The following is a 14420-nucleotide window of genomic DNA, read 5'->3' on the forward strand; positions in this document are numbered from 1 at the left end:
TCAGATCCCAGGATAATACTTAGGTCGACACATTACCAAAATCACTGGTACAGTCACAGAAACTTCTCCAACCTGTTTGGAAAATGCCCTTTGACTCTAAACTTCCTCTATTCAGCTTTGCTACCCCAAGAATAATAGCATCAGTGTGTCTCCTCCTGCAGCATATAAAATGTGGTCTACTTTGTAATCCCCTTTTACATCTACATCGCCTTTGACGTGAACTGGATTTTAATTAATTTGATGACTTACACACAGTGGAAATCCACATAAGATCCTCACCTAGTTATCTTGGGAATGCTGGTCAATAGAGGACAAACCATGAATAGTGTGAAATTTCCATTTTATAGGCCTTCTCCTCTTCTGCCTGGACCTTTCACCTCCCTCCCCATCCCTGCACACTAAGGATTCACAAACTGCATCTTTCAGGAGAGGAAGGAGTCAGGTGAAATATATATGCCATGTTTTACTGGGCATTGTTACACCTAAAATGATTCCATCTTAAGATGTGAGCTCCTTCAAATGGGGATTTCAATTCTTTGTTTATAATATACAGTACTTAGCACACAGTAGTTTCCTATACGTAATTTAAAAAACCATTTAGTATTTTGTCTTTGTATTTCATATTCCAACTTGAAAAAACAGCCAGTCTCAAAAAAAAAAAAAAAAAAAAAAGACTAGCATAATGTAAGAAATGATTTTGATAGTGTTTCAAATTTGATTGGGTAGCCAACTTGATGCTAACTTGTATTTAACAGAAGTTCCATTTCAGGAAGGAACATGTATACTGGAAAAAGAACATAGTAAGTTGGAGACTACTGTGATTAATTCCATCAAATTTTCCAGGTAAGCCTTAAAAAGAGTAAGTTAGAAAAAAGAAACTTTTATGGCCATATCAAATCATGGAAAGAAAACTAGTCTCAAAGGAAAGTATCACAGAAAATTATGAACTAAAAACAGGGGATGGTAATAGTCGCTTTCACATAGCCTTAATTATAGTGTTCACTGTTACCAACACTATAATTCATTAACCTTGCCTCTCATAGGCCTGGTAGAGGCTCAACCACTATGTGAACTAAATAGATAATTGAATTAAAAAGATTCCCCACCAGATCTATTTGAGCATCTCATTAAATTGGGTTTTATAATCAGTTTTTGATGAGTGCAATTGTTCAGGTGACTTTTAAGAGCTAATAAAGTTATTAAAATATACACATTTGCCCAACGAGCAGTAAAGGACTGTTCAGAGTACAATTTAAGCAAACCTCAGAAATGTTCCTTCCCTGTGGCATTTTAGATGCTATTTAATGTGTTAACATTAAAGTAGGGTAAGAAAATGAACCCAAATCTTGCAAATCTGCCTCTGAAACAACTCACCTCTCCTGGGGCCTGCAACCGGCTGCCTTTCTGTTTGTCCGGCCCAGTTCCTGCTGCAAGGCCAGTGTCTGAGATCCTCACCGTGGTTGGGGTGGAGCTGGCGGTACTGACCATAGCTGCTGAAGCCACAATGCCCTGGCCAACTTGTTCCAGTGTTTTTCCTGCCTCTTTGTTTTCGGCTCCACCCACCTCTGGGGCCAAAGATGTTTGACCTGTGGCTGGAGAATATGGAGTGAAAGGTACAGGTGTGTCCCCACCTACAGGCTCATCCTGTACCACCAGAGTCCTGCCGTTTTCTTTGGTGTAAGTGGCAAAGCGAATGTTGCGATTAATCTGGGGGACAAATGTAGTCGGTGGCTGCTTGGCTCTCTGATCCAGCCCTGGCTCTCCACTGGCATTCCCTCCTTTCCAGGGCCCTCGGCTCGCCTCACCTCCATCGCTCCCATTACTGTCTACTTCACCCCTGTCTCCTTTTAATTTCTTTGATGCAGGGTCACACCCAGAGTCCGAAGCACTTTTTCTCCTCCGGCCATCTTTCCCCTCTATGCTCTCTCTCTTCTTCTTTCCTTTGGAAGATTTTACTGCTTTTAACGTACCCCCCTACAAAACAAAATTCAAAAAAGATTTATTATAAGGAACCTTCCATCCTGTGAAAACCATAAACCATTAGCTCTTTCCCATCTCTAGAAGCAGACAATCAAAGCAGGCAGATTGCTCCATTCGGAACACCAGCTCTAAGATATCCCCTCAGTTAGAAAGCTCCAATCTTCCTATGACTCAATTTACACATGTATTCAAGATAATGGTTAGGAGAGATTAACTCACTTGTTGAACTTTCCCTTAAATAAAAGTCTTCCTCAAATGGGCTTTTTTTGAGGGTTTGAAAGATTTGTGGAATTTAGTTTACAAAAGAAGACCATTAGTGCTAGGATGGGAGCTCATTTGCCCCTTGGTGTAAAAAGAAATCTGCTTTATTTTGTATTTTTATCCTTGTTTGACTGAAACTGGCATTTCAAGTACTGAGATATAAAATCTCCTCTATCCAGAAGTCACTAAAAAAACTGGTGACAACTTAAGAATAGAAAGACCAACATTTGTGTCTGTGACCAAAGGAAAAGTGTGTCCAACATAGGCAGGTCTGGATTGCTCTTGTGGGCACCATAAATATCTGAACAATCTCCAGAACTTATTTCAAAGTGTTAGACAAAGGAAAGCAAAACAGGTGGCTACCATAGACCAAACAGCCAGCCAAACCCCTTTAGCTCTTCCAATAATTTCAGCCTATCTTATGAAATCTAACTTGTGCCTTAATTGAGAGGCCAAGCAACCTTGAAAAATAGAGAAGATTAGAAGACACAATTCCTATCCCTAAATAAACTCCTCTCCTGGCAAGAACAAAAGGAAGGTGGCTTAGAACACTCCAGCAATCTTTGTGCTTTTATCTAGAACATTATGAGAATAGTATCCTACTATGAAGGAATGCTTTTTTTTTAAAGCTTCATTCAGGTAACTTTCAGATAGTTTTACTCCAATAACATGTGTTGGAGTGGCAATAAGCTAGTGAGACACAGTTATTTAGCCATTAATGTTCACCAACTTCATTAAACTAATCTTGGTGTGCCTGAATATTTATAGCTTCTTTGTAAAAATCTGTATTTTTGTTGTAGCATTATAGCTTTGACAGCTGCAACTTCCTCAAATTTTATATTTCTTGCCAGTTCTAGTTTTTCTGTTCTTTTTTTTTCCTCTGCTGCCTTCATTTCCATCTTTTCTCCCTTAATTTTCTTCTATAGTTCTTAACCAAGCTCAAGATTTACTTCTGTTTCCCCCATACTTTTGGCAATCTACTCCTGAAAACCACAGATCTCACCTCTTATCCATCCAGCCAAGTTGCTAATCTCGGCTCACTGCAACCTCCCTGAGCACTAACTTGTATGTATATCCTACTTCCGGTGAGCTACTCACATGTGAGTAGATAGCATAAGATATGGAGCCCAGTACTCTCTAGATATATCTGACCGGTAGAACAGTGCATGGCATATAAAAGGTACTTAATAAATGAAAGAAATAAGAAAGGGAATAAAAATGGGCCCAACACCCATTAAAGTAAAAGATATTTTTAGTCATGTAAACAGTCAAGAGACATATCCTAGTTGTAGCGATATAATACACAGTAAAGAGCTATTAAATTTAACCATGATTCTTCTTTTCCTAACTTGATTCTGTTTTATCAAGTCAAGAATGACCGGATAAAGATGAGAACCAGACACTTAGCAGGAGTGGCCAAGACGACAATATTACAGAACTGCTAAGAGACTACGAGGAACATGTGGCTAGATGGCTATCTTGTCAATGTCTTAATGAAAGAAATTCACATGGCATTCCTTGATTGGTTTATGCACAGGTTTATTACGTATCTTTTTTTGGGTTATGATAATTCTGAATGAACCAAGAGTTGGTCTGAATCACAGGAGTAATCCACTGTGTGCTGAGCACTGAACTAGCTAGGCACCTGTTTGATTTATTTCTTCTTGGGATACAAAATTTCAGACTTCTTGGAGCTCACCACCACTTAATGGAAAGAAAAAGGATGCAACTTCTCCATTTCTTATTAGGCAGGTAATAGATATTACTATGCTTATTACAGCTTTAGCTGTCTACTGTATCTTTCAAATATACCAAATACATCTGTCCTGAACGAATAGTTAGGCTGTAGAATCCTAAAATGGTTAGGCAACACAGCCATGATTAAAAGGGTTTGCTCCAACTACACTTCTTCTTGAGACTATATTCTCTTAACCAGACAAGACTTGGAGAGAGCAAGAAATGTACAGTGGCCAGAGTGGAAGCCCAAAGCATATCCATGGGTAACACACGCACGAGGAATCTGCATAACAAGATAAAGAAAGATCATGAGTCTGATCAAAGACTCAGTCGACTACTATACCTCGCTCTGAGTAGTTGAATTATCCATCAGCATCACATGGATCAGTCTGGGATCTACAGACTTGATCTCACCACTCTAAAGTAGGAGAAGGATAGCAGAAAATATGAAAAAGGGGGGAAAAAAAGATTTAGGCATTGTCCAAAGACTTAATTATGTATTCTTCTAATCCATGTAATTATCTCTTTATTTCTACTTCCCTAATAGGATGAAAGCTCCACGAAAGCAGGGTTCTCTACTATGTCATTCACTGGCAGAATAACAACATCCAAAACAAGGTCAGGAATATTATGAGCACTCAAATATTTGTTAAATTAATGAATGAATTGAGTTCAAGGCCCAAGTGTCTCTTTCAGGGACATTAATTGCAAATTCTACATCTCTATACTCTTCCTATTCTGTACATATCAGAAAGTAAAAAATCTACAAAACCAAAAATCATTAAAAGAACCACTCTATCAATAAACACTATAAATACTGAGAAGCAGCTGAAAGGATACCCGGTCAGATTTAATATGCATATCCTTGGATCTAGCAATTATATACCTAGAAATTTATTCCAATAAGTAATGCAAAATAGTTTATAATAATATATGTTCAAGGATATTCACCACATTATTTGTATTATTGAAAATACTGGCAATGATTTAAATGTCCATCAATTTTAGATTAAACTAGTTATAATATACACATTCAGTGGAATAGCATGCATCTATCTTAAAAGAATAAGGCAAATTTCTATGTATATTTACATAGATGTTGATAATCTACAGCTAAGTAAAAATGGTAAATTATAGAACTTTATGTATTTTATATTCTCATCTATTAATAAAGTTTGGCTCATATGCTTATCACATAAATTTGTAACATGCAAATATTACAACACACAAATGCAAGATATTTCAAAGAATATGGAATACATACCAAATTATTAATGGTAGTTACCAATGAGGGGAGTGATATTTGCCTAGGGGGAAGGGTTTTCCAATATCTACTTTATTTATATGTATTTCTGACATTTTATTGATTTCTTTATAAAATATTTTATTTATTTATTTAACAGAGAGACATAGTGAATGAGGGAACACAAGCAGGGGGAGTGGGAGAGGGAGAAGCAGGCTTCCCCCTGAGCAGGAAGCCCGATGTGGGGCTCGATCCCAGGACCCTGAGATCATGACCTGAGCCGAAGGCAGAGGCTTAACCCACTGAGCCACCCAGGCACCTATTTCTCACATTTTAAAATGAAGATTAATTAGTAATATTCTTGAAAACTCAGTAAGGAATTAAGTAAAATTATTTACACTTATATTACACATGACTGCTAAGGGCAAATCTGAAACCAATTCAAAGATAGCATGAATACATTTCTGTTTGCCTCAAAACACTCATCTGTTGTTTTTCCTAGATAATTCCCCAGGTAGCTCTAGATGCTATGCTTTATTTTTATTTACTTCATTAGAAACAATTCTTTTTTTTTTTTTACGGAAGCAAATCCTCACTGACTGAATTTTAAACTAGTAACCTTTATGGATATGATAAAATAAGGCCAATACCACTTCACATTTTTACGTTAATGTTTTACAGATTTCAAAGAACTTTCCAATATATAATCTCAGTTCCCAAAACAGTGCTGAAGTGGGGCTGGGGGAGTACCTAATTATCTCTTAATTTACAGATGAGAACAATGAGGTTAAGAAAGTTGAACAGCCTTTCTCAAGGTCACACGACTAGTCATTAAGTGAAAGAGCCAGAGATAGAATCTGAGTCTTCTAATACAAAGTCAAATGCTCCTTTCCTCTACACCACCCTCCGTAAAGGGATTGATGAATCTTAGAGGAAATTAATCAAAACCTCACCTCTGTTACAGAGACCTCCATAAGACGGGTGATGGAGTCCTGATGGCTTACAACACCATAGAGCCAACTTTCTTCCCCCTCTGGCTGGTATACTTTGACCCTGTGACCTTGGACACTGTAGGGACCTAAAGGAGAGATCAGTCAGTACTGAGTATGTTTGGCTAAGCTATATTTCATGATTGTTTCTAAAAGCATAAGGAAAACTATATGGTGTAAATATTTTGCATTTTCAGTTCTCTCTTATGGAGATGAATAAATGAACAATTTCAGATTTACCATACTCAGCAATTTAAAAACAAAAACACAGTTTTTCCCAGTGATCTTTGTAAATTCTGTTTTTTTTTTGAGATTTCTTAGCATCTCCCAGATCTGATTTCACTTTATCTCAATCTTCCCATTGTAGAAGTAATATAGGGAAGAGAAAGGAAACTTAGAAACAAAAACTAGGGTAGTAAGAAAATCTATCAGACATATCTGATCTGGTATATACATATAAAAAAATGGAAGGCCAGTAACTTGAGTATACTAGTATGTTAAGCAACCATAGGAATAGATAATCATTTACACTCTGCTGACTTTCAGTAACAGTAGGTGGAGAGTTCAATTTATGAAGTTTCCAGGCTCTGCACTAATAATAGTCTGAACAAATATAGCACTTGTCTTCCTAGGAACACAGAGTTTTAAAAGCTATTACTTTATCAGCAGGTAATGTTATCCTGCAATTTCAGCTGGCCCTCTAAGAAGAATAGTTTCTCTCGAAGGACAGTTTCTCTTATCTCCATATCTCATATATTTGAGACTATCTAGCTAAATTATTACTGATTTTAAATTATTATTATCTCTTGGAACAATAATTAAGTTTCCTCAGCTTTTCTATACATACTCCCATACATCTCAACCTCTCATTCTGTCCACTCAACTTTCTTCTCTCTGATGTCCATTTTTTCCTCACATTCTTTCTGCCTCCATATTTTTCCTTGATTATTTAACATCACTTTATCCTGATACTCTCCTTCCCCCAATAAACCAGTTTTCCTACCTTTACCTATTCAGATACAAAAGAGAATCAAAGACCCTATTTCACTGAAAATCATGATTTTCAAGAGGCTCAGAAAGAAGAGGAGTAGATGTGCAACATGAAGGAAAGGATCGTCTACTCTTTATGTGGAATCTCAGGCAAAATCTGTATCTGAACTGGAAAAAGCTAATAATTCTCTCCTTTGCATTCTTTAAAAAATAACAAGTTGTTAAGGTGAATCAGTCTGTGGACACCTTCTTTTACGAACATACCTTGCAGTCTAAGTTGTTATTTGTGTTACAGTCTTTACTCCTTGAGAACTTCATAGACAATGAGCTCAATAACAGCAAAGATTCTCTAGCTCTCGTAGTACCTTAACACTGTGTCTAGTACAAGATTTGTCCTTTTTTTCTCCCCCAAGTAGGTTCCATGCCCAGCAACGAGCCCAGTGCAGGACCTGAGCTCATGACCCAAGATCAAGACCTGAGCTGAGAACAAGAGTCAGATGCTTAACCAACTGAGCAACCCAGGCGTTCCCAAAGTTTATCCTTCAGAAATATTTTAAAAATGGGGGGAAAAAAACAACAGAACAAAACTCACAACAAAACTGGATATTATGTCTTAATTTAAAGAGGAAACAGTGGTCTGAGATCTTATTTTTCCAAACTGTTCTAGAAATCTAGCTAATTGGATACTCTTGACTCTCCTCACAAAAAGCAGCACAAATGTTTAGAGTTGCATGGTATCTTCCCCATTCTATCACTCTCAACACTGATCACATACCTGATTCAGGATTCAGGGACAGAAGAATACCTGTTCTTACCTCGGCTGAATATCTCTTGCAGCTTCTGGTCACTAATCAAAGCATTAACTGTATCTCTCAGTGCAGCATGCTCCAAAAGAATCTGGTTTTGGCTATCTGTTCCCATCTGGTAAAGATAAAAGAAGAAAACAACCAAATATTAAAATGAATAGCAATAGTTCCTAACCAGATTAGAAAAATCATACCCTTGAGGAGTGCTATGCCAGTGTGGCCAAAGGATGTTCTATAAAACCCTAGTCTCATGAGATGTTCTGCAAAAAATAATGAGGCTAGTATCAGTCAGGTTTAGGAAATATGATATACTCTATCTTTCTATACACAATAGTATATTAAAGGCTCTGAGAAGGCATGGAAGAAAACTTTGTTTTGGTCAGTGTTTCTCACACATATCTGACCACAAAATATCTTATTCCATGTAAATCTTTTGGCATATTTTGGTATTTATCCAACATTTACTGAGTGCCTACTCATAGAAGTACTAGTACTGCAAGGAGTGAGGGAGTGAGGAGTGAGGCCTGGAGAGGGAGGAATACATATCAACAAAGAAATCATCATCAATATTTCACACAACACAGTTAAGGAAAAACTGTCCTTGGCTGCTTCAATAAGACAGCAAAACTCTTAGAAGTCTCCTAATTTTTAATCTTCAGACAGTAAATCTTACAAGTAAGAAATAAATATTAACATCCATAAATTCTGAAACTTTAACTTGGATGCTAGTTTGTTTAAACTATTAACTTACCCCTTTCTTTGTAAATAGAGATGAACTTAAGCTCTTCAATATTTAATGCTGCTTGGAATCAGCCCAAACTCCCAGCTTCTCCGCCAATGACCTAAGTATCCTTAAGTTATACAAGCAGCCACCTCTGGGAAGCCAACTTTTGAGAAGACCCTTAGGACTGTGATCTTAAGCAGTTTCAGGGTAGGGTGGGGTATGTAGGAGAGGAAACAAGCCTCGGCTAGTGAATAAACTTTCATGATAGCACAGAAACTTGGTACAGGCACGGACTCCTGGGTAGCTCAGTCGGTTAAGCATCTGCCTTCAATTCAGGTCAGGATCCCAGGGTCTTGGGATTGAGTGCCACACTGGATTCCCTGCTCAACATGGAGTCTGCTTCTCCCTCTGCCTGCAGCTCCCCCTGCCTGCGCTCTCTTTCTCTCTCCAGCAAATAAATAAATAAAGTCTTAAAAAAAAAAAAAAGGCACAGGGAATTATCGGGAGGAAGTACTTCTTTCAATGCTAAGACAAAAGGGGCAACATATTTATAATCAACAAAAAAACCAGCAAGGAGAAAAATAATAGTAAGACTAGAGCAACTGGTTTAAGTACCTGAAACAGATGTAATCCATTAGCATCTGACAGGAAACGAAGCTCTCGATCCAGAAGGTATTCAACTGGAACCACAGAACCCAAACCAAGTTTATCTACTAGGGGAGTGAAAGTCTGTGAAAGAGAAAGGACAAGAAATGGATTAGAGCTTGTACAAGAAAATAGACAACAATTCAGCCACGTATCTAACTTCAGAGAAAATACCCAAAATTAATATATTTCACCCCCAGTAAATACAGATAAACTAAAGTACAAGTCCTTAAAAACATTCCCAACACAGCATCTACCCCACAAATAATTAGAGGAACAAACTAGAAGCAGAAAGTCAGCTCAATACTCTTATTTACAGCTAAAAAGGGCACAAAGAATGAGAAATTCCTAAATCCCTCTAGGGATCTGACTAATCTTGTCAGGCTTCAAGAGGGCTAAATTACAGTAAATTCCCAGAATAAACACTTACACCATTATTTTCTCTAGAACTCCTGAAATCTTAGTGAGACTTGTAAAATAATCACTGGTATAAATGTTCATGGGTAAATACATATTGCTGTTTCATAGCCTTCAGAAGTCACCCAGGGGCCCTTGTCCATTTGAGCTTCTTCTAAAAGTTCAATTGGAGGGGCGCCTGGGTGGCTCAGTGGATTAAGCCGCTGCCTTCGGCTCAGGTCATGATCTCAGTGTCCTGGGATCGAGCCCCGCATCGGGCTCCTTGCTCAGTGGGGAGCCTGCTTCTCTCTCTCTCTGCCTACTTGTGATCTCTCTCTGTCAAATAAATAAAAATCTTAAAAAAAAATAAAATAAAAGTTCAATTGGAAATGGCCTTAAAAACGAAGAGACAGTACAGTAAATAATGATATGTATAATCAATACGTAAAATATATTTCTTTAGAATATTATGGACTCTGGTTAGCCATAGGAGAATCAGATTTTTCTAAAAAGTAAACATTTATGCCTTTACTTTACTAATAGGATATGAACAAATGGATACTCTCAGAATTAAACCTAACAGCACTATTTTTTTTAAAAGATTTTATTTATTCATTTGACAGAGAGAGAGAGATCACAAGTAGGCAGAGAGGCAGGCAGAGAGGCGGGGGGAAGCAGCCTCCCTGCTGAGTAGAGAGTCCCATGTGGGCCTCAATCTCAGGACCCTAAGATCATGACCTGAGCCGAAGTAGAGGCTTAACCCACTGACTCACCAAGGCGCCCAACAGCATTATTTTGTCAGACTTCAGAAAACAAAAACTTACTCAGGGAAAAAAAAAAAAAAGCACAAACAACAAAAGCAAAAATAAACAAGCAAAACCGTAACAAACTAAATAACTTACACACAGAAATGGCCAACAAAATGAAAAGGCAATATAAGGAATGGGAGAAATCATATATTAGGTAAAGCATTCATATCCAAAATATATAAGGAATTCATACAATTCAAAGGAAAAACATAAATAGTCTAATTTTTAAAATGGGGAAATCACCCAAAAGACATTTTTCTTAAAAAAATATACAAATGGCCAAAAGGTACATAAAAAGGGGCTGAATAGGGGCTCCTGTGAGGCTCAGTCAGTTAAGTGTCTGACTCTTGATTGCCACTCAAGTCATAATCTCAGGGTCCTGACATTAAGCACTGCACTGAGCATGAAACATGCCTGAGATTCTCTCTCTCCTTCTCCCTCTGTCCACCCCCACAACTTCCAAGAGCGCTCTCTCTCTCTAAAAAAGTGGGGAGGGGACTGCCAATCACTACTCATTAGGGAAATGCAAATAAATACCACCAGGAGACATTATTTCACACCTGTTAGAAGGGCTATCATCAAAGACAAAAAAAAAAATAACAGGATGGCAAGGAGGTAGAGAAAAGGAAACCCCTGTGCACAATCAAGGGGAATGTAAATTGGTGCAGTCACTGTGGAAAACAGCATGGAGGATCCTCCAAAAATTAAAAACAGAACTATCGGGGCGCCTGGGTGGCTTAGTGGGTTAAGCCGCTGCCTTCGGCTCAGGTCATGATCTCAGGGTCCTGGGATCGAGCCCCACATTGGGCTCTCTGCTCAGCAAGGAGCCTGCTTCCTCCTCTCTCTCTGCCTGCCTCTCTGCGTGCTTGTCATCTCTTTCTGTCAAATAAATAAATAAAAATTTTAAAAAAATTTATAAAAAAAAAAAAACAGAACTATCATATGATGCTGCAGTCATCATATACTTCTGGGTATATACCTGAAAAAATGAAATTTCAGAAGATTACCTACACCCCCACATTCACTGCATCATTATTCACTACAGCCAAGGCATGAAAATGACCTAAGCATCCAGTGACAGATGAACAGATAAGGAAAATGACATGGTGAGTGCATACATAGGAATACTATTCAGCCATAAAAAGGAGGAAAGCCCACCACTTACAACAATAGGGATGAAACTTCAGGGTATTATACTAAGTGAAATAAATCAGAATGACAAATAAGATATGATTTCATTTACATGTGGAAGCCACAAAAAAAAAAAAAAAAAAAAAAAAAGGTACTCAGGGATATAGTGGAGACTGGTGATTCCCATGGGTCAGAGGAAATGTGAAATGGGTAAAGGTGTTGAAACGGTACAATCTTCAGGTATAAATTATGGGGGCCTAATGTAAGGACAGTAACTAAAGTTAACAATAATGTATACCTGAAAGTTGTTAAGAAAGTAAATCTTAAGTTCTGACCACACATATATCAAATATTAACTATGTGAACCAGTGGATATATTAACTGACCTTACTGTGTGGCAATCATCTCACAATATATATGTTTATATATATGTACATCAAATTATCATGTTGTTCACAAACTTGTATAATGTTGTATGACAATTTTATCTAGCTGGGGGAAAATAATGAGTTCTTATGGAAAGAAAAGACTTTAACCTTACTAGGAGAAGGCACTAAAGGTGAAAAATTTTTTAGAGACAAAGTATCAAATATTATCTAATATAGAAAGTTTCACTACTGGCACAAAATTAGACACAAAGATCAACTGAAAAGAATAAAGAGCCCAGAAATAAACCCATGCAATAGCTCATATGATCAATTAATCTATGACAAAGGACACGAGAATACATAATAAGGAAAACACAGTCTCTTCAACAAATACTATTCGGAAAACTACAGCTACATGCAAAAGAATAAAACTGGACCATTCCCTTACACCAGTACAAAAATAAACTCAAAGTGGATTAAACAGCTGTTAAGACCTGAAACCATAAAAGAAAACATAGGCAGTAATTTCGTTGACACTGGCCATAGAAACATTTTTCTTGCTATGTCTCCCCAGGAAAGGGAAAACAAAAGCAAAAAGAAACTACCAACACTACACCAAAATAAAAAGCTTTTGCACAGCAAAGGAAACCATAAACAAAATGACATGGCAACCTACTTTATGGGAGAAGGTATCTGCAGAATGATCTATTACATAATATTATAATATTAATTGTAATAATATTACAATATCCAAAATACATAACACCATAAAAATGCTCAAATAATCCAATTAAAAATGGGCAGAGGACCTGAACAGGCAATCTTCCAAAGAAGACATATAGATGCTCAACAGACACATGAGAAGATGTTCAACATCATTCCTCATCGAGGAAATGCAGATCAAACCACAATGAGATACCATCTCAGACCTATCAGAATGGATAGTATCAAAAAGACCAGAAATAACAGGTGAGGATGTGGAAAAAAAGGAACCCTCCTGCCCTGTCAGTGGGAATGTAAACTGTTACAGCTACTGTGGCAAACAGTATGGAAGGTCCTCAAAAAATTAAAAATACAATCATCAGATGATCCATTAATTCCACTACTATGCATTTAACCAGAGAAAACATAAATACTAATTTGAAAAGATACAGGCACTTCTATGGTTCTTGCAGCGTCACTTACAATAGGCAAGAAATAGAAGCAATCTAAATGTCCATCCAAAGATAAATGATTAAGAACACACACAGACATAAAATGGAGTATTATTCATCCATAAAAAAGAATGAGGTCTTGTCATTTGTGACAGCATGAATGGACTCAGTGGGTATAATGCTAAGTGAAACAAGTCACAGAAAAGCAAATACCATATGATTTCACACATATGTGGAATTTAACAAACAAAATGAATGAACAAAGAAAAAAAGAGACAAAAACCCCAGACTCTTTAATACAGAGAAAAAATTGGTGGTTGCCAGAAGGGAGGGAGGTCGGGGGCAGGGGTAAAATAAAGAGGATTGAGAGTATACTTACCATGAGTATGATGGGTATGATGAGTACTGAGTAATATGCAGAAATGCTGAATCATTATATTACACAGTTAAAACTAATATAAACACTATATGTTAATTATACTTCAATAAAACAAAGTAAGTTTCAGAAGAGAAAGGAGAAAAGATCTCCCAGTTTTGCTTTAGTAACTTCAGAATAAAAATATGTTAGGGATAAGCCTGGAGTTTTGGGAATTCTAAAGAGTTCAGCTGTTGGATAAATACCACAGTTACAGTTATAAATAAAATCTTAGGAGTAAAGCCCAAATATGTTCCAAGCCGGTAAGTCACTCACCAGGGCTGGCCACTGTGCGATTGAGACTCGAGTACCCTGGACAAGGACTGGGTCCTTCCGGGGTGCCCATACCAGAGATCCTTCCAGTAGAAGCACAATAACTTCTTCAGCATGAACTTTAACCCAGGAGTGTTGCTTCCAGTTACAGCCATCAAATTCCACAAAGATCTGCAAAAAGAGATGAAAAGGAGTTTGGAGGTCACATATGGAAAAATCCCACACTGTAATAAATAAATCGTAACTGGGAAAAATTCTACGTTGTTGGTTTTTTCAAAAAGATTTATTTATTTCTCTCTTTCTATCGCTTTCTCTCTCTCTCACACACACACACATACACAGACAGCAAGAGAGGGAACGCAAGCAGGGAGAGTGGGAGAGGGAGAAGCAGGCTTCCCACTGAGCAGGGAGCCTGATTCAGGGCTCCATCCCAGGACCCTGAGATCATGACCTGAGCCAAAGGCAGATACTTAATGACTGAGCCACCCAGGCCCCCCTC

General features: G+C 37.6%; 1 protein-coding gene across 2 annotated transcripts in view; it reads right to left on the bottom strand.

Annotated features, from left to right (window-relative positions):
- Positions 1 to 14420, bottom strand: part of KDM3B (lysine demethylase 3B) — a 69709-nt gene that overhangs the window by 38936 nt on the left and 16353 nt on the right. For both annotated transcript variants that reach the window (XM_045075452.1, XM_004744872.2), the window contains exons 2-7: positions 13925 to 14092; positions 9346 to 9459; positions 8016 to 8121; positions 6175 to 6299; positions 4322 to 4396; positions 1375 to 1974 (exon numbers count right to left, since the gene is read on the bottom strand). In XM_045075452.1, the coding sequence (XP_044931387.1) occupies positions 1375 to 1974; positions 4322 to 4396; positions 6175 to 6299; positions 8016 to 8121; positions 9346 to 9459; positions 13925 to 14092 (1188 nt within the window). The remainder of the gene's footprint in view (positions 1 to 1374; positions 1975 to 4321; positions 4397 to 6174; positions 6300 to 8015; positions 8122 to 9345; positions 9460 to 13924; positions 14093 to 14420) is intronic.

This window comes from Mustela putorius, unplaced genomic scaffold (genome assembly GCF_011764305.1).
Source record: "Mustela putorius furo isolate JIRA1106 unplaced genomic scaffold, ASM1176430v1.1 tig00000145_pilon_pilon_pilon, whole genome shotgun sequence".
Classification (NCBI taxonomy): domain Eukaryota; kingdom Metazoa; phylum Chordata; class Mammalia; order Carnivora; family Mustelidae; genus Mustela; species Mustela putorius.